The following is a 26,067-nucleotide window of genomic DNA, read 5'->3' on the forward strand; positions in this document are numbered from 1 at the left end:
TATGCATGAGAAGCAAAAAAAAAAAACAAAAATTGTGTGAAAAAAACATTGCCTAGCGAACCGGAAAATAGAATGAAACGTGTAATTTTTGTAACTTTCATCTGATTCGGTTATGGGCTCAAAAACAGGCCCACAAAAGGCCCAACTTATAGAAACCCCCGCGGGCCCGCGAGAGTGGAAAACGTTCCTCCTCCGCCTTCATTCAATTACACTGCACTCGGTGCAAACCCTCGGTGCAAATCGAAATCGAAACCCCCTTCAGCCCCCCGTTTGTCAAAAGCAATAAATAACCAAAAAAAGAAAAAGAAAAAGGCGAATTAATAAGAAAAAAAGAGGAAAAAGGAGGCCAAAAATCCAAAAGGAAACGCAATGGATTCGTACCAAGCGCAGCAGCGGTACCTGAGACCGCCCCCGCTGCCGCAACCACCTGCCACGTCGGATCCCTATCACCACCAGCAGCAACAGCAGCAGCCGAGGCCACAGTGGTACCCCAATCAGTACCAGTACCCAGCACCTCCACCACCACCACCTTACGCCGAGCATCTCCCTCCCCCGGGCTCTTATCCTCAGCCCCCTCACCCTTATCCTGCGCATCCCCCAAATCACGCCCACTTCCCTCCTCCCCCTCCCCCTCCTCCTCATCAATCTCACCCTCACCTGCCTCCCCCTCCGCCCCGCCCTCCTCCCCATTCTTATCCTCAACACACCCAGGTATCCCCTCAACTCTCTCTCTCTCTCTCTCTCTCTCTCTCTCTCTCTATATATATATATATTTGTATATGTATATGTATGCATGTGGGTCTGATCTCAGATGTTGATAAATTGATTATTTTTGGTAGTTTGAACTTGTTGGGTATGCTTGAATCTTGACGTTATTATGATTAATACAATCGCTGTATCAATATTTGGGGTAAAAGTTATTTGGCATGGTGTAATGCTGATGTTCTAACGCAAAGCATAAACCTTTGCAGGAGTGGGGAGCCGCTCCTCCGAGTTGGCCGAATTACGCAGGTGAGTTCTGTTTACATGACATTTTATGTAAACCACAATTTTATTTGTTGAATATGCAGCAAAACACCATGTTCCCCGTTATATCTCTGTCATCCACTTAATCTGTTCAGCGGAATTAGTTCCTTTGTGCAGTAAAACAAATCCAAGGTCCTATTTGTGCAACTATCCAATTGCTTATTTGATCTAGTGTAAAGACAAAATGTTGCTGGGAATAGGAGTTTCTGCTTTTTGCGGGTTAATGGCAATGAATTAATTTTGTTTTTTTTTTTTTTGTAATGGTAGCCCAAAATAATCAAGATTGGGAAGCCAAGGCTAAGGCATGGGCAGATGCCAGAACGGCAATGGAGAATCAACATCAACAGGTGCAGTTTCCACCGGCGGGGAGATTAGAAGAACAAAGTCATTATCACGAACAATATCCCCACAATGGTGACCTGCATTATTCTGGAAGTCACCATCAGTCATTTTCTACATCTAGCTATCAACAGGTTCCAGTTTCAGGCGCTCCAACACACTACCCACCGGGAATTCATTCCCAGGAGACTTCATCTATTGGCTCCGAACTATCTTCTTATGCTCATCACACTGTTGGAGATGGAACGCCAGCTGGGGACTCGATTGCTGTGTTTCACCATCAAGGAAGCCTATCTACAAGTCCATCTGTCCATCAGCAGGAGGTACCTTATAGTTATTCTTCTGTTACAGGTAATAATTCAAATGGTATTGGCTTTGCATGTGAAGCTTGTGTTCCACAACTGCTGTTATGGAACTCAATTTTAGTATTTAGTTCGACTTTCTGGATTTTTTTCAATATTACCAAATATAGGACCTTACATTCAGATCATTAAAGTATAAGAAACTAATGAAAAGGGCTTGAAAACTTTGAGTTTTAACGATAAGGACAAAATAAAGGGTAAAGTGAATAGTACCAGGATTGACTTTTTAGTGTAAAAATGTGGTTTTTTAAAGTGAACAGTACTGGGAGTTTTTCGTTAAAGTTCCCTTAAAGTATCTTTAAAATGTTAGTTGGACGTTGCTTCTTTTTAGCTGTGATTATTTCAACCAAATTAATATTAATCTTGGTACAAGTAGGTGGTTTATACTTACTGGTTACGTGGCTTTCGTTCTTCTCCCTCTTTCTGGTTTGAGATAACTGTTCTCATTCTTTAATTATCTATATCGAATGGATGCTGAGTTTCATTTTCGTAATCCTAATACCATTTTTTGCAGTTGGTTATGAGATGTAATGCAATGAAATGCATAAACTTGACACTCTTTGTGCAGGTGTAGGCCTCCATCTGGATACTTTTAAAATAATAATTATAACAATGAGAATCTGACAGGAAATTACAACATTAGAATCTTTTTCTGTGGCTGAATTAATGCTAAAAAAGGGACAGAGTATATTACTCCAAACTCCCTTGCAAGACTCGTTACTACCTCTCTAATATATAGTATGACTACAAATGGGTAGAATATAACAAAGCTTATTATGTGTGAATCCTTGCAAGCCGTTGTAATTTACGAATTTCACATGTTGTTTTAAGCAAGAAGTGCGCTGAGACCCACATTAGTCGGGGAGTGTTGGAGTATAAAATAATTGTTGGCCAACATCCTAACAACATTTTTTTGTTTTTTTTGGGAATAGTTGTAAATTAAATTTCTTTTAATTGCAAGAGACACCTTAGCAAGCAATTGGTGCAAAGTTCAAAGGAGGTTAGAGTAATTGACTCATACCCAATCAGATACACTGTTATAGTACGTTGGCAATTAAATTATGTTCTCTTTTTAAGCTGGAGGAGTCTTACCATGTAGAGAAAGAATGCATTTTCCATTTGATTTAGTGCTGACCATCTCCATTAAAGAGCAATATTAATTGTCAAGAACCCCATCTTCCCTGTACAGATTCTCTGAGTTGGATTCGTGGTAATATAAATGGGTTTTGGGACATAATATGCCTACCTTAATCAGCTTCTGTTGAGATTAGAAAGAGAATAATTATCCTATTCTAATACTCATAGTTGAAATGGAATAAGATTTTAGAGTCTGGTTACATCTTTGTTCTCACATTTTCATCGGATTTTTATGGTGCATGTGTCTTAAGAATTCAGAACCGAGCGCAATGACGTTCTAGGATTCATCTAGCCAACCCCACTTAGTGGGAAAAGGCTTTGTTGTTGTTGTTGTTGACAATGTGTCTTAAGAATTCATACAAAAGAGATGAGCTTTGCTTGTGTAACTGGAAAGATCCAATTCCTAGAAGCAAATTTGTACCCTTATTTGTGCCAAGGATATTTCACCCCTAAAAAGTCTTTTGATTTGCTGTTTGACTATTTACTTGAATGGCAGGCAATGAAGGGACTGCAGCTCAAGAAGGACAACATCACATGCAGCCATCGCAGCCCTTTCCTTTTGCCTATGACAGTCAGTCTGCTGATCCAACAACCAATGTTGCTGACCAGCCTTTGGAATTTGCACCCGGGTTTAGCTCTGATCATGGTCCACACATGCAGTCGAGCTATGCTTATCCTGATTCACATGGAACTATAAGAGGTGTCGACCCAGCGACCACAGCACCCTCCATGAATACCTGGCCTAGTTCTGTTGCACCTGGTGTAGTTTATCCTCATAATGTTCCAGTTCCATCAGGACTACAGGTGTTAATTCTGGTTTCATGTGTCTTTCTTCAGTTCTAAGTCCTTCGTATGAATGTGTGCTGACATTTGTTTAATTCTGCAGCATGATCCCTCTAATGTAATACCCTCTCCTGTTCCTGGGCATGCTCCACATTCGTTTGGAAGTTTCCCATCTGCTGCAATGCCCTTTGCTCTCACTGCGGGAACCACAGTTCACCCTACTGCAGCCTTCCCTGGTGATGCATATGGAGTTTCCACAGTTACTGAGCGCCCCAAAAAGGTAAAACTTTGCCATTGTTAACATATGCTTATACTTTATGGTGAGTTACATGATTGTTATTCAATCTGCTCCTGAAATTTATGCCAGGCTCCAGTGCCTAGTTGGCTTAGAGATGAAATTAAGAAAGCAGTCATCACAAGTACGTCTATGGGCCATCCTAAGGAGGAAACTCAATCTGTTGAGGATGAAGGTTTTGATAGATCTTCTGCGAAGGGTGACCAAGCAGACAGCAAGAGCATCGATTCTTCTAGATCAACAGAAGAAGAGGATGATGAGGTTTTTTTCTCACCCGAAGATGATTCATTTTGCATCTGAAGTCCCACTCACCTCTGGTGAAACTGTACTTTCTAAAAAAGTGCAGTTTTTTTTCTTTATCCATATATACATCCCATAATAATAGCTATTTCATGCTTTTCATTTTCATTGTGGGATTGACATGCCATATCTTTTTGTTTTGTAGGATCAAGTGGATGCTGCTAGGACTGCAGCAATTAACCAGGAAATAAAGTGTATCCTAACTGAAGTTTTCCTGAAGGTTGCAGTGTTTAGGAGTGTAGATTGCCTATTTAACTCCATTATACTGTATCTTTAACTAATTTGTTTCTGTACAGGTTACTGATGAGCTGTTTGATGAAATTGCTACAAAAGTTCTTACTGAAGATGATCTGACAGTTGAAGGTAATTGTACCATAATTGCTCCTTAGATTTGTGCTTATATATTTAATGTTGTTTGTTTAGTCTAGCATTCTTTCTTTTTCTTTTCTCAAAAAAGGAAAGAATTTAACCAATTGTGTCATTTGTTACAGTTGAACAGAGCACACTCACTTCAAATCATAAGGTATTGCCATCTCTGCCAGCAGTTACAGCTCCCAAGGCTTCTGCAAAAGTTCTAATTGCGGCCAAGTCTAAGGAACATGAGACTGAAGATGTCAAATCCAGTCCTACTTTACCTGGTGATGTATTGGGTCTTGCAGATTATGCTACAGATGACGAGGATGAAGATAGTGATATTCAAAGTTCTGGTATGCCAAATTCTGGGAAAGATGCTATGCTGCAGCAGTCAACTGTCAAAAAGCCTTCCAATGATAGGCTTGATGCCACTGTAAATGGCCGTTCTTCTGTAGAGCTTCAGGAGCATAGTAAAAGTCAGACAATTCTGGAGAGTGGACGGGGCAAAACCAGCTCACTTGAGTCCTATAATAGACACAAGGATGATGATAGAAATCTGCCAGATGGAACTACTGCCTCTAGGTTGAAGGATACCGTAGGAATATTCAAACCTGAACTACCTAAAGAAAATGTCAATGTGAAAACCACATCAAAAGATGACCCACAAGTTACGGAGTCCAGGATGAAACCTGATAAGCATGATCGAGACGAGAATAAAAAGAGTTCTGTGAAAGACATCAATAAGGAGGTAGAAAGTGGTAAGATTAGGACAGATGATAAGGGTGATGAGAATCGTAAGGGGCAGTATCCTAGAAAGGAAAGGGCAGATGATCGGAATGGCTCAAAAGAAAAGGTGAAAGAGCAAAATGTAAAGGAATCTGAGTCAAGAAAAAGGTCTTCCCATGCTGATGCCAAGGAGGGTAGAAGAGAAACAGAGCGACTCCATAGGGCAAGTGGTAAAGAAGATAAGGAAAGGAAAAGAGAACGGACAAAGGATAAGGAGGGTGATAGATCAAGACACAAACATTCTACTGACTCAAGCAGGCACAAGAGAAGGCGCTCCTCTTCTGTTGGCAGTAGAGGAAGAAACAGCAAGGATGATTCAAGCGATGAAGCTTCTGATGATTCTAAAAGGTTCTCCATTTTGATCATCTGATTATTTCTTTTTCAGTTCAACTTATATTACGCTGTGATTCATATAATATAATGTGGCAGGAAGTGGCATTCAAGGAGACGTAACTTATCACCATCACCTGTCAGGTCTAGGAGAAGGTACCATTTATGAGTTTTTTTTCTTCATTTTTTGTTCTTTGTTGCATCGTAAGGTTCATACCATTGAGTTTTACAAAGATCCGATAAATCGAAATTGATAATATGTTTTGGACTGCTGTCCTCTTGTGTCAAAGTTTTATACAGAGAAATCAATGTAAACTAAAAATAATGCCATTAGCAGGTTAATTCAAAAGCTATAAGATACAAAATGAACTGATATTAAATCTATTCATCTGAGGTACTTTTGTGGCTCCAATCCAATGTGACTGTTGTGTGAGATTGGAACTTTATTGTGATGGTTTATTTTTTATACTTAGCCGTAAATCAGTGTTTTTTTTTTTTTTTTTTTTTTTTTTTTTTTTTTTTTTTTTTTTTTTTTTTTTTTTGCAACTAAATTGCACTAGTTTTCCCTTTTTTTTGTATTAGAATGTGTAAATCTTTCAGCATTCTCTTTTGCTTTTGTGAATGATTTTACTGACTTAACATTTTGAGGTTATGAAACGTCTAATATGTTTAGCTCTTTTATTTTGAATTGATTTACAAGGTCAGAAATAAAAACTAAAATTCAGAATGAAGAGTGAAAGGGTATACATGGTTTCATTGTATATTGTCTAGTACTGTTGTTGAAATCGATTTCATTTGGATATTGTTGTATTGCCTATATGAATAGCGATCAATCATTTGGATCTTGGTAACCTTGTATGCAATGCTGCAGCAAAATCATAATTGTAGTAATGAGAGTCAGTATCCTGGATGTCTTTGTCCGTTTTACCATTTGGAACTTGTTTTATGTCTAGTTACAGTTGACACATAGTAATGTGCAGAGAAAAGCTTTAAACCTTTGTTTTCTAAACCCTTTTGAGAATTATGACTTGTTCATATAGGTTCTTTACATGGTCATTAAGGCCGAAAAATATGTTCTAATGGGTCACTCCTTATCAAGTATGGCTCTGCAAAAGGCTGAGCATTTCTCTTCTGAACAATGCATGTTTAAACTCACCAAATAAGTATCATGGATGTTTTCGTTTCTAGACAAGTTTCGCGGTCTCCACATAGCAAGCATTCTCAGCGCAGGCATTCTCCTTATTCTTCTCTTGAGACGAGCAGGTATGTATGTTGCCATGAAATCTTTGTTGTGTATTGTTTTTCAGACATATACAGCTCTATCAATAAGCAACAACTCAGGTGATATTGCCAGGCTTCCGCTTCTACAACTCTAATCACCGTCTGGTCTGTCTTAACTGTTCTAATCAATATGCAGGGGAAGAAGGTCAAGATCCAGATCACCTGTGCGGCGGCAGAGATGATTGGAGGAAGGATCCTACAGCGATAGAGAGCCAGAATTATGTCCAATACTGAAGAATCAGACAAGCGGTGGAACTGAGTTTCGCAACAAAGCCGGTGCACCATGTTCAGCCACCGCAGTTGGGTATTGTTCCAATTACGAAATCGGTGTACTTTGTTCAATGGTTCCATTTAGTACCGAGGATAATGGCAGGTATGGCACAGCATGCACGACAGCTTGAGTCCGGTTGGTAATGTGTGTGAACTGCTGCTGGTTTCGTAGGAATTATAATCACAGTTCTGTGGCATAGCGATTTGTGGTTTCGGGTCATATGTATTGCTCCAATGTTCCTACCCCCGGATTGTGACTCAAGGATCAGAAATATGATGTGTTTTTATGATTCGACCCAGATGATGTGTAATCATAGTTTTTTTGTAGAAGAAAATAAATGCGTTGTGATTAATGGATTTTAAATCGTATAATATTATAATTACAATCGTTCAAAGAAAATCAATTAAATTTAGTGAACTTAACGAAAAAACATCTGGTACTGTTTACTTTAATGAAAAATCAATCTTGTACTATTTATTTTATCTTTATTGTTAAAATTTAAAGTTTTCAAATATTTTTCATTAATTTTCCAATAAATTTAAATCATCTGGTCATATTTATATCAATTGCATCACTCATCTTTAATTGATTCTTGCCAAGATAATTTTAAGTGACAAATAAAAAAGTGAACGGTTTTGATTATGCCACGTATGCATCTAAAAATTCGTTAACCACAATTGGGTTGACGTGCCGCGTGCGTAATAAATATTGTCACAAAAAATGAAATGAAGCGAAACGACGCCGCAGGCTTTGGGCCTGATATCGTTGACTCTGATGAGTTCCAGATTCAAAGAAGCACATCAAAATCAAATGGAGAAAAAGGTGGCTTAGATTGGAATCTGACGTGCGGAATACGACAAGTCGCACAACTCACATGGATCCCGCACGGCCTTTGTCCTCGGTGCGAGCGACGCTGCCTGCCCGCCTGGTGCGTTCGTTACTCTCCCACCTCTCCTCTCTCTCTCTCTCTCTCTCTCCTCTTCTTCTTCTTCTTCTGTTAAAGTTCCATACTCTCTCTCTCTCTCTCTCTACATTTATATTCAGCTCAGCTCGCGATTCATACAAACAAAACAAAATCATCATTTTCTTACGTTGTTGTCGACAACTCCACGTCGAATGAAGGTCACAAACTCCCCTGCTTCTTACAATTCTCTCTGCCATTGTTTCACAATCAAAAACATCAAATTTTGTTCTTGTTTTCGTTTTTGGGTTTTGCAGGCATTTCAAGCTGGAGTAGGGAGTTTATGGTCGATTTGGCTAACTGGGTTGGCGCTAATTGCCCTCTCCCTGTATGCCACTCAATGCTTTCCTTCCCTTAAGGATCAGATCATGAGGCCCCAGCTCGGTCAACGGGCTGGCGGCGGCTTGGACACACCCAGGATTACTATATTCTCGGCGCCTGCGCCTTTTGCTGGTTCTGTTGGGGGTAGGCAGAGTTTGGCTGTTCGCTCGTGGCTTGCATTGTCTCCACAGATTACAGTTGTGCTCTTCAGCAGCGACCCTTCTGTTGTTTCCTTTGCCGGAGAGTTTGGTTTGCGGGTTTTGGTCGATCCTAACATCGATTTCACGTAAGCCTGTTACTTTTTCATTCATTTCTTGCTCTTTACTTTATTCAAATAAAACCCATTTAGTTGAACATAAATGTTTGTAGTGAATTTCTGATGATTGAATAAATAAAGGAAGAAAAAAAAATCGAAATGGTCATCGAACGTGCCTGTATATAAGGCGGTTTACTCCAAAAGATGGATTTTGATGACTAGTTCAGGCTTCAGGAAATCCTCGACGAGTAATGTAGTTGGAGCTAGAACTGGCGTATATTTATTGCCATCTGATATGTGTCTGTAATCTGTGTCGGTCTAGGTTCCTCGGTACACCATTTTTTCATTCGATGATGGCAAGATCACAGTCCTTTTCAACAGACATTTCTGTTCTGGTTGATCCTGAAACCATTGTTTTACCTGACTTCATTTCTACCCTGAACTATGCTTACACACTTGACCGAGATTGGCTTCTAGTTGCTTCATCACGAAATGCGTCCTACTTCCCATTCTACTTGGACGAGGATGGAAAAAATTGGCAAAGAGAGGGTGGCGAATTGATGGGAACACAAGAGGTATGAAGTAACTTATTCCGGTCTGATATTTGATCGACAATTCAGGACAACTCCATTAATATTGTGCTCTCTTCCATCAGTTGCAGGAGATTTTTGGTCAGAGTTGGCAATGGACTCCTTGCGAAGGGAAGTTGCTTATGGCATGGAATAACGGAGATACGCCACTACATTCAGGGGTCCTTCCTCCTTTCTTATACGGTAGAGGGGTGCACAACAGTTGGATCGTTCATGAGGCCTTGTCGTCTGAACTGAGGTTTGTATTTGATACCAGTTGGACAGTCTCAAGCTGCTATCTGATTGATCAGGACCGTCAGATTAACCGGCCTGTTGGAGCTTCCAATGCTTCAAATCTTGAAAGAAGCTGGGAATATGCTGGAAATTCTCACCTTGGGGCACTATATGGATCATTGTCTCATCATGAAACTAACTATTCTAGCCTAGCAAAGCTTTTGAAGTGTGATGGGCAATATACTTTCGTAAACACAGCAGAAAACATTGTTTGTCCAATGGAATACCAAAGTGCAGGGGGATTACGAAAAGGAAGGATATTTCGTTCCTGGTGGAAGAAGAAAACTTTGGGTTTGGTTGACGGTGTTAAATCACTAGGCTGGTTGTCAGATTGCAATCTGATGGTTCCACTAAAGCGTTCGAAACTATTAGACCTTCCGTTCTCCTTGGAGACACTACTACCATTAAATGCAGACAAAAATAACACAATTGTGCTTGCTGCTGGTGGATATAGTTACAAGGACATGCTCATGAGCTGGGTGTGCAGATTGCGCCAACTGCAGATCACAAATTTTATCATTTGTGCCCTCGACAAGGAAATATATGAGTTTGCTGTCTTGCAGGTATCTTTATGTTTATTTTGTGAAATTTCGGTAAATGGAAATTCAATGTTGAAGCTAGTCTGTATTGTAGATTGATCTCCACATCAAATGTGTTGTAGTTTTGATTGTCTATTTTGTATTATTGTTAGGGCCTCCCTGTTTTCAGGGATCCATTAGCTCCGAGTGAGATCAGCAGCGACTGCCACTTTGGAACAAAATGCTTTCAGAAGGTGACCAAAGTGAAGTCCCGAATGGTTTTGAAGATACTGACGCTGGGTTACAACGTGCTTCTTAGCGACGTGGATGTTTATTGGTTTGGAAATCCGCTGCCATTGCTCTACTCCTTTGGCCCTGCTATTCTTGCAGCACAGTCCGATGAATTCAACAAAACAGGTAGTCTTTTTTTTATGTTATACAATCACTCAGCATGGAGGAGAAAAAAAATGATAGATTTCCCTTGATGTTTGGAATATAACCGGATAAATGTTCTGTGCGACTGCTTAGCTATTAAATCGAGCAACCTAAAACCCCTATGTGGTATTTTCTGTATGAAGGACCAATCAACGTACCTAGGCGCTTGAACTCTGGCTTTTACTTTGCCCGTTCTGATAGTTCAACAATCAATGCTATGAGGAAGGTGGTGGCACATGCAGCAACTTCGGGTCTATCTGAGCAGCCAAGCTTCTATGACACGCTATGTGGAGAAGGGGGTTCCAATCGTGTGGGTGACGATAGATGCTTGGAACCTGAAACAAATCTGACTGTCCATTTCTTGGATAGAGATCTCTTCCCAAATGGTGCATATCTGGAGCTGTGGCAGAGGAAAAACGTGAGGGCAGCCTGTGCAAAGCGGGGTTGTTTAGTTCTCCATAACAACTGGATCAGCGGGAGACTGAAGAAGTTAGAAAGGCAAGTTTTATCAGGCCTATGGGAATATGATACCAGCACAAGGATGTGCCGGCACGAGTTCAACTTAGTAAACAAAGTTTGAGTCCTAATTGGTGGTTTATTATATTCATTAGCATCTGCTTTTGTTTTCAACTTTTCACTTCCGACAGTGACAACAAAATTGTTCCTCATATTTTACAACTATGGGAGCCTTGGTTTCATCACAGCTTCTTGTGGAAGAGAATATTATATGAAGGAAAGCCGGCCACGAAAAACCAGAAACCAGGAACTATGCAGTGTGGCCAATGCTCAGTAATATCAAGGCAATATAATGCTCACACTTTCCACCGATGGACCATGCTAAAGCGTTTTGATCGGGCTACTTTTAACTGCGGCTATGCTGAAGTGGTGCCTCCAGTTGTTAGGCCTAGCCCGGAATCCTGGCAGAAATCAGTTGACAGGACCTTCCGTGGATGACAAATCCAAAAGAAAGGAAGTAGATGCTGCTTCCATATCATTAGACTTGAGCATGCAGTCGAAGGATATTTTCGTGAGGATAGTTCATGCAGGCGGTCGAGAGGAGCTGTACCAGAATGTAGTTCCTGCATCTCAGTTGATGGAAAAGTATCCTGGTTTGTGCGTTGCCCGCCCAGAAGTGTTCAAAAATCCGCATGAGGCCCTTTTACGGCCAGATGAGATTCTGTTGATTGGTAACAAGTATTATATGATCCCATGTACGACAGCGCAGAAAATTAAGAAAAAACACCAAAAGAAATTGCAGGCCAAAGAAGCTGCTGAAGGAAAGGATGAGGCTCCGGATGGGAAGATCACCGTGGATTCAGGAGGTTCCGACACAGATGATTCTGTTTGCTCCGATAAAGAATATTATGTCTCCAAGGAAAGATGGTCAAAATGTTTACAGAGAAAAGGTTTCAGAGGAAAGAAGCCTTTTGTTCCCCCACTTCCGAGGACAAGATCATGTAGAGGAATAAATTGGGAGCCAAGTCTCACTTCTGTGCAAGAGCTTTCTCCATGATTTTCTGTATGCTGTTAACCTGGCGTTCGGATTCTGCTGCGTGGTTATATTGCTACTGCAAGTATGTTTTTGGTTCCATGAAAATTCTGAGAGAGATTTATCAAAAAATTTATACAACGTAATAAGTAATGTACCGTTTTTCCAGCAATATATTCTATTTTCTATATCAGACTACTCGTGTACGATAATCGATAATCATAGCAGTTTCTTTGAACAATTTTCCACTGTCAGATTCGTTGAATATATTAATGTTTCCCTGGAAATAGAAGATCAGTTTTGTCACAAGAGATTTTGTAGGTAGATTCAGCCGCAAAGAACATACATGTCTTTAATAATTCTTAAACTGAAACAGAAGAAACGCCCGATGAAAGAAATTTGAGAATAAAAAGGCTTTGAGAACAAGCAGGATCATTAGTTCGATAAATCAAATTCGGAAAAGAAGTGATTGTTTTTAATTAATGACTTACATTAGATGTCCATCACTTCAATCTTCAAATGTAGACTCATAAAATATAAGACAAAAACTTGGTAAAGATCCATGTGTATATAACTGAAAAGAAAGCACCAGCAGGAATTGTCACAGCCCAAGAAGCCACAATTTCCCTCACAGTTTCTGCTCTAACTCTATTAAGGCCCCTTGCAAATCCCACCCCCATGACTGCGCCCACCAGAGTATGCGTGGCGGAGATTGGCAGTCCCAGCTTTGAAGCAAATAGAACCACCGAGGCTGCTGCAAACTCAGCCGCAAATCCTCTCGTTGGTGTCAGTTCTGTAATCTTCTTCCCGATCGTTGCTATCACACGGTACCCCCACATTGTGAGACCCGCTACAATTCCGAATCCTCCCCATGCCAGAACATCATTCGGAATAACAATCTCCGGACCACTAGCGCAGCCATGAAGAATAGATAATGCACCAGCCAAAGGACCTATTGCGTTTGAGACATCATTCCCGCCATGAGCAAATGACATGAAGCAGGCTGAGAGGACTTGCATGTATCCGAAAACTCCATATACTATTTCCAACTGTGTACCCGTTGGACCTGCAATATCAGAAAGAAACCCGATATTTTTTTGCTGGATGGTACCCTCCGTTTGCTCTGCCTCCGATGACATGGACTTGACGAGGAGATGACCTAGCTGCCTATGGATTATTCTGTACACGAGGACCGCACCTGCAACTCCACATGCTAGAGCCTTTGCGAGAGCCAAAGGCAAGCTTTTTCCAAGAGGAAAGACTGCGAATGAGATTCCAGTTACGCCGACTAATACAGCAATTGGTGCTGCTGCAGCCGCAGCTTGTCCTGGATTTGAAGCGCTGTACACATACTGAAAGAAATAGAGAAAAATAAGGGTTGTAAGAAGTAAGAACTAAGCATTGTATTCGCAAATTCAAACAGAAAATCAGGTCCTAAGCACTAAAACATTCAGTCACGTCGATAGAAGAGAACAAAGTCGAAGAAAATTGAGTAGAAGTGACGTTTTCTCAATCTTTCATTAAAACAAGACGTCCTGCACAGAATCGGTTTAGTTGCATCTCCGAAGAAGTAGAACATACCCTACGAATGAATTTGTACACAAGAAAGGACACCAGTGCTCCGATGAACGGCGAGATCACCCACGACGAAATCACCCTCGCCAACGAACTCCAGAAGACAGCACCTGGGCCGCCGTAGACAAGCCCGAATCCGACCATGGATCCAACTATACAGTGCGTTGTCGAGACCGGCCAGCCATAAGATGATGCAACCTGACTAGCAGAAAACAATCACTCGTGGATGGAATGGCAACGTAGCACATAAACTTATGAAACGAATAATAAATCGTGCACAACTAGGCTAACTCTTGAATTTCATGTCTCCCAAGAGGATATGAGATTAGTACCAAGTCCACCAAAGGTTCTTGTAACTATCTCCCCTTTTGTCTCATGGAAATTTTAGTATTTAATCCCATAAGTTGGGAAATGAAGAGAAGGAATTTTGAAAACAATAAAGACACCGACATGCTAACTCCCCTAAGTTGTAGACTGCGTTTCATTTTACCCTCTCAACTTTCAATTTAGTTTTCAGCCCTCTAAATTTTCACGCCAATGTCCCGCTAACTATCAATTTTGTTACAATGTTAAGTCATCTTCTCTTTCTCTCAACTCAATAGCACATGTGAATTTGTTGACTATGTACTTCTGTTTATTTTATTTCTTTCAACTATTGTTTTTCATCCCATGCAATGCATGCAAGTAAATTTTAGGGGCATGTACGTCCACAAAATGCTTTTATTAACTGAACAAATAATTATATGAAAATTCTGATAATCGAGTTGTGACATAAAATTAAGAAGAATAGGAAAACTTATACATTTGCAGTAATTCAAATCTAACGTCGGGGGAGATTGACACGAATTGGAAGTATAGAGAGGCTCAAAACTAAATTGAAAACTTAGGCAACACGGTCGTTAAGGAGAAAATTTTCATTATGACCGGTACATGAATGGTAAATTACATGTTCTTATAGAAATTGTGAGAAATTTTATATTTTAAGTTATTAACTTTTTAACACACATATCTCATTATTTGTATAATGACTCGTGATGTACTATCCGTTTACCGATCACACTGGAAAAATCCCTCTTCCACTTTAGAGGCATTTCAAAAAAAATTATTTTGTTTTCCAATAAAACATCATGCAATCAAAATAAATTTAATGAAAAGCTCGTGATACTATTTATTTTAGAATTTTTACACTAATGAAAACATAAGATTAACAGAAATATACCTGCAACCAAGTACCAGCAGCAGCAAGAGAGCCAAGTAGACCAGCAAAAAGCAGAGTATCCTTCCCCTGAAACACATTTGCCACAAGAATTCCCTTTTGCATTGTGCTCGTCACGTGAGTCCCCATCAGAAACGCCCCCGAGAATTCCAACACCGCCGCCGTCAGCACCGCCTGCCGCAGCGACAGCGCTCCCGAACCCACCGAAGTCCCCATGGCATTGGCCACGTCGTTGGCTCCGATGTTCCACGCCATGTAAAACCCGAATAGCAGAGTAGCATAAGACAGCATCTTGGTCTTCAAGGTCAGCCCTTGCCCCAGAGACTTCATGAAAAACGGAAGGCTCAGAGCCGCAAACGCTATGCAGATGGAAATGGCGGAGGCCGTGCTGGAAGATATGTGGAAGGCCTGCGCCATTCCCGGCGACTCAGCTTGCTCCCCTGTTTCTGCGATTTCGTGATGTTGTTCGGCTTTGACATCTTGGTTTTGTTCTTCGTTTTTGCCTTCGGCATCGGCGAAAGAGGATAAACTGGCAAAGGGTTGTGAGAGTTTGGAGTTGTTGAGCCCCAAAGTGGGGAGAAAAGACTTGGGCAGTGGTGTTTGGGAGCTGAGAAAGTTTGTGCCCTTCTTGGGAAAGTGGGGTTCTGTTGGGAGGAAAATAGAGCGGTGCTTTGGGAGGTAGAGGTGTGGATTGTGGAGGAGGAATGCTTCTGGTCTGGATGTGGTTCTTACAGAAGATAGGCAGTAAGAAGGAATCATGTCTTCGGTGGAGAGAGATGGCAGCGGCTGAGAGGGGAGGAGGAGGAAGAAAGAGGGTTCAGAATCCAGAGGGAATTATTCAGGTAGATTCTTGGCCAATGGCCATGGAATTTGGTGAGGGAGAGGAGGAGAATGCATTTTTTTGATTTGGATATGATTATTATTTTTTGTTTTAAATTTTTTTGGTGGAAAGAAATGGAGGTGGGAGTGGATTTGGCAGCTCCTTGGTTCGATTGGAACGAGTGGTGGGCGTGTTTCTTGAGGGACTTCTCACCATTCATTCATATATTCTATTGGTCAAATATTCAGAAAAATTGGGATTACGAAAAAAGGAGGAGAAAAAAGAGAGAATATTTCAAGCACCATATCCAAAAGAGATGATCCTGATGATTTTTATTGTGTTTGTGACTTGTGAGGATTTTATTGTGAGGAATGATTATATAGAATGTGTTCTTCTTTATTGTGGCATTCTATTTCAGTAAAATAATTAAATGTGCAAGTTTTTTAATATATGAAGTTGTGTTATTAGATCAGACTGTCACGTGACAATCAACTTGTTCTCTGTGAGTTGCAAATGGTGCTTTACTGCAGTATCGAAAAGTAATCATGCCTAAGCACCAAAGTGTGAGTTCAATCTCCATCAATCTCCCTCCCACTTAACAACTAACAATTTAACCCCGATAACGCTATCATTTGGGAAAACAACTCGTTCTATATAATATGTTATCCTCTACATGACATAATGAGGTAGAGTGGTGGGGAATTGATCAGCTGTAATAGTTTATATACCTTCTAACGAGTAAAGGCTAAGTAAAATTAAATTAAGACAAATAGAATAATTTTTCATCCAAAAAGTGAGCTTCTAACTTTATGTTAAACGAATAAATGAATATCAACTCACCATCGATGGCTTTTAAAAACATAATAATCTCCAACTTTAAGATAGGTGTGGCCATCATATCTAAGCGCCGCCAAAAAGTTCATTTTGGGTTAAACCAACTCGGTTTTCGATTTTACCATTAAAAAACCAAACCGGATATATTATGCACCAAACTCAAATCATCTGAACCAACATATCTCATTTTACAAATACCAAGCACATCATCCATAAAAGCAGATGTAATCCAAGAAGAAGGACCATGGAAAACAAGGTTTGCCAAAGCACAATTGAAACTCTAGTTCCCCATCTGATCAGCAACACAATTTCGCGCCCCGATAAACATGTGTATTTTGGCATGTACACTAGAGAAGCACTCGTTAAAGTAGTACATGCTAAATTTCTATTACTTAGCCCAAGATGAAATGCTATTCATTTTTCCTAGGCTGAACCCATGATTAGTTAGGCCTCCAAATAACTGACAGCTCCAGCCCAATAGCTCCCCAATTGTGCAGGGCGGGAATAGACCCAACGTTAAATAATTTCTTTCCTTGACATAACGATATTTTCTTTAAAGGTAAAGATTTTGGGCCAAGCCATACTCCAAGTGAGTTCAAGAGTGCGTTTGTTTCACCGGATTATCTTGAACTAGACTAACTTCAGAAGCTAAGCTGGACTGGGTTAAACTAAACTAAGTTGGATTAATTTAGTAAAGCGTTTGGTGCAGTGTCGGACTAAGAAGTATGATAGAAAATTTTCAACATGCAATTCACAAATTCGACACCAAATTAGTACAAACGACTCAAATTGGGCCCAAACAAGGACTCTTTCTTCTTCTTCTTCGCTGGAAATTACAAGCAGGGACTCTTTCTTCTTCTTCTTCGTTGGAAATTACAAGCAGCAACAGCCAATTGCAATTTTCTTCCCACAATCCCAAACAAATTTCCTACATAATCTGCTTCTTCAATTGTGAGAAAATTGGAGACAGAGATGGATGAACCCAGCCGTCGAAAATCGAGGTCAATGAACCCAAGGCAACAAAGCAGACGAAGGTGATAAAGGATGCAGCGAGAGTGGACGAAGGCAAGAGAGGACAATGGAAGGTCTTAGCTAGCCTCGTGGGTTTCGGGGTCTCTCGTTAAGACCAGCTAGTGAAGCTGTTTGTGAAAGTGAGTCCCACCTAGTGCCATTAATGTTAGTCCCGCAAGCCACCAAACACAAGACTACATTAATACTTAATCCAATCCAATCCAGTAAAGGCTAAGAAGGGCAAACAAACACCCCCTAAGTTTTTAGTGTCGTACTCATTTCTTATATCTATGAGAGTCAAATATCAGACCTCTTTTTTTTTTTTTTTAAATAACAAAAAAAAATTACTTCTATATTGTAGTATTACATGGTTAAGTACAATATAATTTTACAAGTACTCACACAGTACTGAGTACTGTGACATACCAAGTATACTGTATACTGGACAATTAGGTGCAATTGCTTTGTAGCTCAATTTATTAAGAACGTAGTCTCTTGCATCAGAGATCTCATGTTCAATTTTCCTTCTCCATAATTTAGATAAAAATAAAAAATAAAAAATAAAGTGATTTAAAAACAATATTGGATAATTAGGTCGGTCTCTTGGGTTAAAAAAGGTCGGGAATGCCAATCATTATAGAGCTTCCTAGACATTGGACGGTTTTCAACCCTTTATGGCTTATGCTATTATCATCGAACACTTTTTCTACTCCTTTTTCCAACTTCAAACTTCAAAGATGTAGTTTTCTCTACGAAACTAGATTCCTTGCCGACCTCGACTTGCATATACTCCCAACGCTTTGACATTGTATAGAAGATGGTATCAAAATTAGAGTGCTCAACCTAAAAGTAATATTTTTTAGGCCACGACGAAATCATGATTCCCGCGGACCTCTCACAAAGCTATCTAAGATTTTTTATTTTTTTATTTTTTTTATTTTTAGTTTTTTGAACTTACGATGCATATCAAAAGATCATATAGATTGACTCTCTAAATGCAAACAATCAAGCAGAACTTTATTTGTATAGAGTTTAAAGTTTAGGATGAAAACTCAATATCGTTATACACTACTCATGTAACAAAAATTAGTCTAGTTGATTTTTTGCATCTTCTCTAATTTGAGATAACATATCATTAGTTGTATACAACCATGTGTTTATCTCTCTTTACATAGATAGGATCCATAGTTGTACACGATCGACGATGGGCACCTAAGAATCTCTCCCCACGTGACCCTTGGAATCTTGGTCCATTTGTACACCAATTAACTTCTCAAAATCTAATCAACCATTTAACAAGAAATTAGTCAAGCATATATATTCATTATATACGTTGGTGGAAGAGGTGTCTAATTGGGAGGAGGCAACCTTTCTAGACTTGGATGAACTAGCATAAAACTACTAACCCTAATAAAAATACATGGATTCGAGTCTAATAAAAAAAAAGAATAAAGAATAAATCTTTTTGGTAATATACTTTATAATGGAGACTTGAGTTTCAACCTTCACATATTCTTCTCTGTGAACCTTGTATCCGTTCAATGCTCTCAATTCAGTGACTCGCCATGTTCAACCCACAAAGAATCAAAATGTTCAAAAGTCCAATTGGGAGAGGAGGACCATCCACACATTCACTGAACCGTGTGGTCCCCCACTGAGCTCAGAAATTATAAGAAAGTCCCAAAGCTTCAAGACCTAAAGCTCAAGGTCCACTGGGTCCCAATTATCGACGTCCCAGCCGGCAGCCCCCGCCCATCACTTTTACCAATTCCACATCCAAAACCCTCCACAGTGCATGCAGCCAATCCATTCACCATCTGCCACAGTAGGAATCGAACAATATCGAATTCACTCCATACTACCAGACTGGGTACGTGGCACATACGCACGGCAGTCTCAGAGGGAATTTGATAGATTTAATTATATATTTTTGCATGCACAGTACTATTCTATATTGATGTACTTTTCATCTCCATACCATATGTGTAGAAGGTAAGGGTTTTTTTTTTTTTTTTTTTTTTTTTTTCCTTCTATTTATAAAAGAAACACTTATTTGTTGTTCATGTAGCATTCAACAACTCACGTGTATATATGTAAGAAAAATAAAGTATAAGTGTGTTACATCTTACTAAAACAAGGATTAAGTACTTGACGGTTTAAATTAATTGTGAGCCAATACTGTACTGATTGGTAACTTTAATGTTCTTTTTGCAATACTTGAATGACATGAACTATATTGTCATGGATCTCAAACTCGAAAGGTTTAAATTGTTTGGCTACGGGAATATCAGTAAATTAGAAATAAACAAATCACGTCTACTGTAAATTTTATACAAAAATACTTGTACTATGCTTAGAAGAGAAATTTATAAATACTAAAGTACTTTAACTCAATTCCTTTTAAATATGTATTAAACGAAGACTAGCAATGAACTACTAAATTAAACACTACAAATGCAGTACTATTGTGTTGCTTCTAGTCGTTGTCAGTCAATCAAGTTTTTAGGGTATTCCTCATAAATGTGGTCTAACTTTTGTTTAACTTTTACCCTCATCCAAATGCACCACTAAAGATCAAAACTGGCACAAAAAACTTCTTATCTATCCATTTTTATGTTTTAATTGATCTTAATTGTGAAATTCGTATGGTATCAACAGTTTGTACGTTAAAAACTCTACTCATGTGAATCAATTTTAATAGTAAGTTGGTAAGTAGGGTCCAATATGGGTCCTATCCTATTTCAATATGCCGGCACAAAATTGTGTAAGGTGATCATCATTCATCATGCATGTATGGAGACCTCACTTACCAAATTTTTAGGTACATATATATGTCACACACAACAAAGTTTCCACCGTATATCTGATCTAATCATTTCATCAGTCACCGTTCTTGCCTAATATTACAGTTTACGGAAGCATAAATTTTTCATCGAGGAGGGTTTAATACTCTCATCACCTTCGAGCTTGGAGATGACACGAGTGACTCACGCTTTGGAAATTGATACAAACGACAAATGAGGATCCTCCATTTATGTTTGTTTATCGCACATTGTGTGATAAAAAATCATTGTAATTTTTTTATTTAAAATTGAATATAAATAGTACCTAACAAAAACTGGTCGCACGATTTATGATGAACAAACGTGATTGGAGGATCCCCAAATCCTCACAAATAGGATCCGGAGAGGATCCTCATTCCAAAACGACAACCCACTAGCTATCTTAACACTCCAAGTTGGATGCTGACTTGTTAGGGTTGGACAACGAGGCGTCAGCAGCCATTTACAAGTGTCCTCTGTGCATGGGTCCTTGCCAGGCGTAAAAAGAGACTTTGCAAGGTCAGGATTTTTGAATTGTGTTTATATGAATATCCGATCCCAAATATATACCACAAAAGGCAAATAAAAAGTGTGTAACTAACGGAATAAGGAAAAGGTAAAAAGAGCATCACAAAAGAACAGGAAAATGCTTATTATTCTCCACAAGGATGTTGCTAAATCCACACCTTCCCACCAGGAGGACTGTATGAGATGCAAAAATGGAATTGCAAGGAGTTGCGTTTCTAGGGCTTTTTATGTCCTCCACTATGTATTTGGGAATTGGGACCTGCTTATACTATATATTAATATTCTAGTGGCTTATGTATGATGCATAAATGTGAATAAACCAAGCAAAGTGTATGATTCTCTCGTAAAGGATAAGGAGATAAAGGTGGATATCCTCAGCATTTGAAATGTTATGCAAAATAATTATTACAAGACTACTTGCACCACTAGAAATCTCATCAATACACATTGTTTTTAAAGTGTGCGCAATGATGCTTAGACACGGTTCATCCACGTACGATGTTGTTTAGGCAAGAAAACAACACTGAAGAAAATTGAAATTTCACCATAAATAAAAATATGAGAAATAATCAATAGGGAATTGTTATTAACATTCTAAAAATCTCATTTGACACTCCAAACTTTCTATAATTAGAAAGAAAAATACACTTGTGAGGAGTGTAGAATGAGATTTTTGGAGTGTTAATAACAGTTCCATAATCAATATCTTATAAGTACATGCAAAAGTCAATTTTCCTGATATGAGATTTAAACGCTCGGATATCACTTAATGGTGCTTAATAATAGTCTTCATTTGAACTTTAGATACCAAAAGATTAGAATGTGGAAGAAGTCAATATGAAACCCACCATTTGGCTCTCACATTTAAGGTCATTTATTTATAAATCACACCTATTCAAAACTTTTCATATTACAATCGCAACCAGAAAGGTTTATGCATGCATATTAAATTCTGCAAGGACAAAAGAAGGATGACTTCTTATAGGTATAGAGCCAAGTAAAAAGCCTTTACTATTGATTAGAATTTGGAGACAAATAGGATAGAGGGTATAAAGGGTTAGAGGGAAGGTGCGAGATAGGATTTGGTCGATCATGGCTAAAGTAGGACCCCTTGACATGTTCATCTTTTACAAAATGACAAAGGATTAGAGGACTTTTAGTTTAATATTATTTAGTGTTGAGAGAAGTTATCCAAAAAGAAGAGATACAGGTCGATCGGATAAGGAATTCATGACCTTTTGATCAAGTTGTCACTTGTCAATGATGCATATCTTTTGGATTTGCCATTACTATTTCATAATCCAAGCACTTACTTTGACAGAGATTTTTTTAGTAAATAGCAACTGAAATGTGATGATCATACGCATGTTATTTGGTTTCCAAATCACTTTACTCTAAACTTCTAGGAGATTAAAGACGATGCATGATTCTTTCGAGTCTATAGCAATTGGTTGGTAGAATAATCCAAATTTGATCCAACGTTAACAACTGTTTACAAGGGATGGAATGTGGGCCTATTGTGCATATTAGTTGGCTTACACAATGTTGGAAAATATATATATAATGCACCAAACTACCTCATAATTTAATAATTTCGTGCCTAGAGGGAGACCGAAAGATTATTTCGAACAACCTTAATTAATAACGAGGCAGCATTATTTGAGCGTAACACTTCATTTGTTTGGTAATTTTCAGAAAACCACCCCCCTCCTCCTCCTTCCTCCCCCCTCCCTTTTCTCAAATATCTTTTGTTTGGGGAAAGAATAGGAAAGGTGAATTCACCACCCCCCCCCCCCCCCCCCCCCCTCCCCTCCCCTCCCTTTTCTCAAATATCTTTTGTTTGTTTATTTATGCAAGTGTATTGTTAGTCTCCAAGATATTGGTGGGTCGTGGACATCGCAGGACCACATGACCTATCCAACATATATATATGTCAAATTAAAGCGGTGAATTATAGTTATTTCATTATACGATTTCATAGCATTCTTCTTCACTTATAAATAAAATTAAATCTCATAATTGATTATCAAATTAGAATCGCTAACCTAATCCCAAATTCTCCACCACATAATATTTTGCATTTATATTTGAAAAACCGATGGGATATAATTGTGAAAGATATATGCTGCAGTGAGTCATGACTGAGAGCTATTTATTTGTGTGTATATGTCATATGCTGCCATATGTTAGCGGGAACAAAACTTAGCGACGGCATGATCTACCCAAACTCAAGTCGGCTTCTCCTCTAAAAAGTAAAAGCAAAACAGTGTCTGTGGATCCCATATGCCTTTTCCCTACCTTCCCGTTTGCATCAATGATTAATGACTATGAACCTGACTACTTCTATGTATGCATCATGAACGAGTTTAAGCATGATTTTTTTTTTTTCAACAATTCTTTTGAATCTGTATTTTTGATAAATGATAGGAATTATAACACGAAGTTCATTTAAACTACAGAGATGGAGATCCTAACTTAAACGTAGATCATAATACACATTACGTAATATAACAACTTAGTTAAATTCATGTCTTCATCTTAACCAATAATAAAGGTCAAACAACGATAAATTTCAGGTACCGTCATGTTCAAAATATGAACTTTTTGGTTGGTATCAAGATAATTATCTTAGAGCTTGTGCGAAAATATTCTTCTTTTGTTCACACACACGATAGTTTCATTTCCTGGTTTTGTAATTAGCTAGCTAGTGGCCATGCTTTGAACATTCCCTTTTCCGGTAATCCGATAGTTTTTTTCTTTTTAACAAACAATGATATTAGTAGGTTAAATTATTAAATATTAAAGATAAAAGATTGATGAGATCGAACATGTACCAAAATGGACAAATATTATTATTTTTTGCCAATAAAACACCATCTTGTCTAATAATCCAAGGATCAAAAGGAACAATGGAAAGAGAGAAGGAAAAAAAAAGGAGAACACAACGACAAACCATTATAATTTGTTTTGAAATAAAATAAGGAGAGAGAGATGGGGAAGTGATACTGCACTTGTAATGTAAGTGATTTATACTTACGAGGAATGAGTTTGTATGTATAGGTATCATTCAACATTTTTTGTCTAAACATAAAGTTTGTAAATTATGTAAATTGTGCCATAAAGGGGAGTTGTTTGTTTCGTTTCGAAACATTAAGGCATCAATTTTTTTTTTTACATTATTTTCATACCTGATTTAGTTAACATAGAGTTCGTAAATTATTTAACCAGTTGGTCAAATAACGTGTCAATTCTCTTATACTCAAATTTAGACACTCGTTCTCACAAACGAGAGTAATTTAGAATATCATCTTTGTTGGAAGAAGAAAAGAAGTAAACGTAAAGTTTACAGTTTACTTCGAGTGTAAATCTAATTACCGACGTAAGCTGACCAACCAAATCAATTCTATGTAAGTTTCACTTCCCCTGCTCCTTTTCCTTTGAAGACTCCAAGTCTATAAATAAGGGCCAAAGGGTACCATACATAGGCTTGAGCACACAACTCCAGCCCCATCTTCTAATCACTCTCTCTCCCCTAAGCTATCCTCATCTCCCAGTTAGTAGTCGAAGCAAAACCCTAGTATTAAAACCATGGTCGGACCCTCGCCTGACCTCACCAAGGTCACCATCATCAAATTCCTCTGCAGCTACGGCGGCAAAATCCTCCCCCGTTACCCCGACGGCAAGCTCCGTTACCTTGGCGGCGAAACCCGTGTACTCGCCGTTCCCCGCTCTATTTCCTTTTCCGGTCAGTTTATATATAAATTCCCCCATTTTTTCTAGACTTTTGTTCGGAGGATGTTGTATTGAATTTAGGGGTGTGGTTGTGTAACAGAGCTGTCGTCCAAGCTGACTGAGTTGTGTGGGCCATCCGTGACGGCGGTTAGTCTCCGCTGTCAACTACCCACCGAAGATCTCGACGCCCTCGTGTCCATCAAGTCCGATGAGGATCTCGTTAATCTCATCGAGGAATACGACAGAGCAGCCTCTTCCGCTAATATGAAGATCAGAGCATTCCTCTCACTCATCCCCACCGCCAGGACACCCAGAAGCATTTCATCCCCTTCAACTTCCTCGGCCTCCGCCGCCTCCACGACGTCGTCCTCCGGCAACTCCTCGTCGTCAAATAACTACTTCAGTGCTGCTTCCGGGTCCACCCCAAGATTTCCCATGCCGTCCTCCACTCCCGTTGACCGTTGCCTCCGTCAAATGCCGCCCCAGCCATCCCCGTCAACGGTGCCGTTTCAGAGACCCCCCTCCAAGGTTCCTCACTGTGCTAATATTTACCATGCTCGCCAAGGCCACGGAAGCAACAGACCTGCAAGTACTACCGGTAGTCGTCCCTACCTCGTTCACAACGGCAATCACTGGCAATAGCATCCTTTGCATGGTCGGAGTTCCGGACTACAAAATTACAAATATGCCACGGCCGATTAAAACAAGTTAAATACTACAAAACCCTAAAATTTAAAAACACAAAAAAAATATATATATCAGATATATAAAATATCTGATCAATCATGATGTAATTGGAAATATGGAGCTGTAATCGTTCATCAGATGGACTGCTTTTGAATATCCGTGGCGATTAATGAACTTCGGTCCTATTTCGTTTTTTCAGTGTGCACACAAATACATACATGGTGAGTGCTCTTTTTCCTTTGCAATCCTTCCCTTTTTCTCTCTTTTTCATTTTCTTTTTCTTTTGTTCTAGTCTTTCTATAGCCGTTGCTTCTGCACTAGAGTTCTTTCCATGGCTGTTTCCGTTAGCGTCCTGTTAAACGCCGTTGGGTGTTGTGCATTGCATTGTCGTTAAGCGCGTAACCTCTGTTAGGTTTCTGTCAGATTCCTTGTACTTCCGTGACACATAGCGTTTGGTGTGTGATTAGAGTGTCCACCGTGTTTGTTATGTGTCGCTCTAAGCTTTTACGTGGGATAAACAAGCCCCATCCCCATCTGACATGCTGACTCAAGTCTCTTCGTTCGTCGTAAATTCCACGTCCTTTTTTCTCTTTTGCAGAAGTAGTTAATCAAGTTTGTAAGTGTTATGTATATCTTTTTATCAATATTTTTAACATCGTGGACGTACTGCGCGCAGGTTCATGAAACAAACAGGATGATGTTCTGGAAAACAGCAGAGCGAGTGCGATCGAGATC

At 39.2% G+C, this 26,067-nt stretch overlaps 4 protein-coding genes across 4 annotated transcripts; 3 read left to right on the forward strand and 1 right to left on the reverse strand.

Annotated features, from left to right (window-relative positions):
• The first annotated feature begins 230 nt into the window (after nucleotides 1-230).
• Nucleotides 231-12,300, forward strand: LOC137736276 (uncharacterized). Its single transcript, XM_068475574.1, has 18 exons — nucleotides 231-711; nucleotides 972-1,011; nucleotides 1,294-1,716; nucleotides 3,361-3,668; nucleotides 3,751-3,927; nucleotides 4,015-4,203; nucleotides 4,388-4,462; nucleotides 4,539-4,605; nucleotides 4,734-5,730; nucleotides 5,812-5,868; nucleotides 6,901-7,053; nucleotides 7,130-7,157; nucleotides 8,126-8,386; nucleotides 8,483-8,832; nucleotides 9,125-9,377; nucleotides 9,458-10,228; nucleotides 10,357-10,600; nucleotides 10,762-12,300. The coding sequence occupies exons 1-18, from the start codon at nucleotides 370-372 to the stop codon at nucleotides 11,196-11,198; spliced, it is 5,172 nt and encodes a 1,723-aa protein (XP_068331675.1). The 5' UTR covers nucleotides 231-369; the 3' UTR covers nucleotides 11,199-12,300.
• Nucleotides 11,493-12,300, forward strand: LOC137736523 (uncharacterized). Its single transcript, XM_068475782.1, has one exon. It carries the CDS (start codon nucleotides 11,493-11,495, stop codon nucleotides 12,129-12,131), a length of 639 nt encoding a protein of 212 aa, XP_068331883.1. The 3' UTR covers nucleotides 12,132-12,300.
• A 203-nt stretch (nucleotides 12,301-12,503) lies between these two features.
• Nucleotides 12,504-16,026, reverse strand: LOC137736876 (inorganic phosphate transporter 2-1, chloroplastic-like). The gene is made up of 3 exons (XM_068476180.1): nucleotides 14,902-16,026; nucleotides 13,689-13,880; nucleotides 12,504-13,459 (listed from the first exon to the last, which is right to left on the reverse strand). Exons 1-3 carry the CDS (start codon nucleotides 15,655-15,657, stop codon nucleotides 12,635-12,637), a joined length of 1,773 nt encoding a protein of 590 aa, XP_068332281.1. The 5' UTR covers nucleotides 15,658-16,026; the 3' UTR covers nucleotides 12,504-12,634.
• An 8,354-nt stretch (nucleotides 16,027-24,380) lies between these two features.
• LOC137736942 (RAF-like serine/threonine-protein kinase PRAF) lies at nucleotides 24,381-25,525 on the forward strand. The gene is made up of 2 exons (XM_068476268.1): nucleotides 24,381-24,658; nucleotides 24,746-25,525. Exons 1-2 carry the CDS (start codon nucleotides 24,502-24,504, stop codon nucleotides 25,285-25,287), a joined length of 699 nt encoding a protein of 232 aa, XP_068332369.1. The 5' UTR covers nucleotides 24,381-24,501; the 3' UTR covers nucleotides 25,288-25,525.
• Nucleotides 25,526-26,067: the final 542 nt, after the last annotated feature.

The sequence above is a fragment of the Pyrus communis genome, chromosome 6 (genome assembly GCF_963583255.1).
Source record: "Pyrus communis chromosome 6, drPyrComm1.1, whole genome shotgun sequence".
Classification (NCBI taxonomy): Eukaryota; Viridiplantae; Streptophyta; class Magnoliopsida; order Rosales; family Rosaceae; genus Pyrus; species Pyrus communis.

What these genes read in the sequence shown, in the direction of transcription:
- LOC137736276 (XM_068475574.1), top strand. Translation starts at nt 370, where the DNA reads ATGGATTCGTACCAAGCGCAGCAGCGGTACCTGAGACCGCCCCCGCTG. An exon ending in TAGTTATTCTTCTGTTACAG is followed by an intron (nt 1,717 to 3,360) that starts GTAATAATTCAA and finishes CTTGAATGGCAG; the next exon opens with GCAATGAAGGGACTGCAGCT. An exon ending in GATCCTAACATCGATTTCAC is followed by an intron (nt 8,833 to 9,124) that starts GTAAGCCTGTTA and finishes GTGTCGGTCTAG; the next exon opens with GTTCCTCGGTACACCATTTT.
- LOC137736523 (XM_068475782.1), top strand. Translation starts at nt 11,493, where the DNA reads ATGCTGAAGTGGTGCCTCCAGTTGTTAGGCCTAGCCCGGAATCCTGGC.
- LOC137736876 (XM_068476180.1), bottom strand. Translation starts at nt 15,657, where the DNA reads ATGATTCCTTCTTACTGCCTATCTTCTGTAAGAACCACATCCAGACCA. An exon ending in CTGCTGGTACTTGGTTGCAG is followed by an intron (nt 13,881 to 14,901) that starts GTATATTTCTGT and finishes TCTGCTAGTCAG; the next exon opens with GTTGCATCATCTTATGGCTG. An exon ending in TGTACAAATTCATTCGTAGG is followed by an intron (nt 13,460 to 13,688) that starts GTATGTTCTACT and finishes TATTTCTTTCAG; the next exon opens with TATGTGTACAGCGCTTCAAA.
- LOC137736942 (XM_068476268.1), top strand. Translation starts at nt 24,502, where the DNA reads ATGGTCGGACCCTCGCCTGACCTCACCAAGGTCACCATCATCAAATTC. An exon ending in CCGCTCTATTTCCTTTTCCG is followed by an intron (nt 24,659 to 24,745) that starts GTCAGTTTATAT and finishes GTTGTGTAACAG; the next exon opens with AGCTGTCGTCCAAGCTGACT.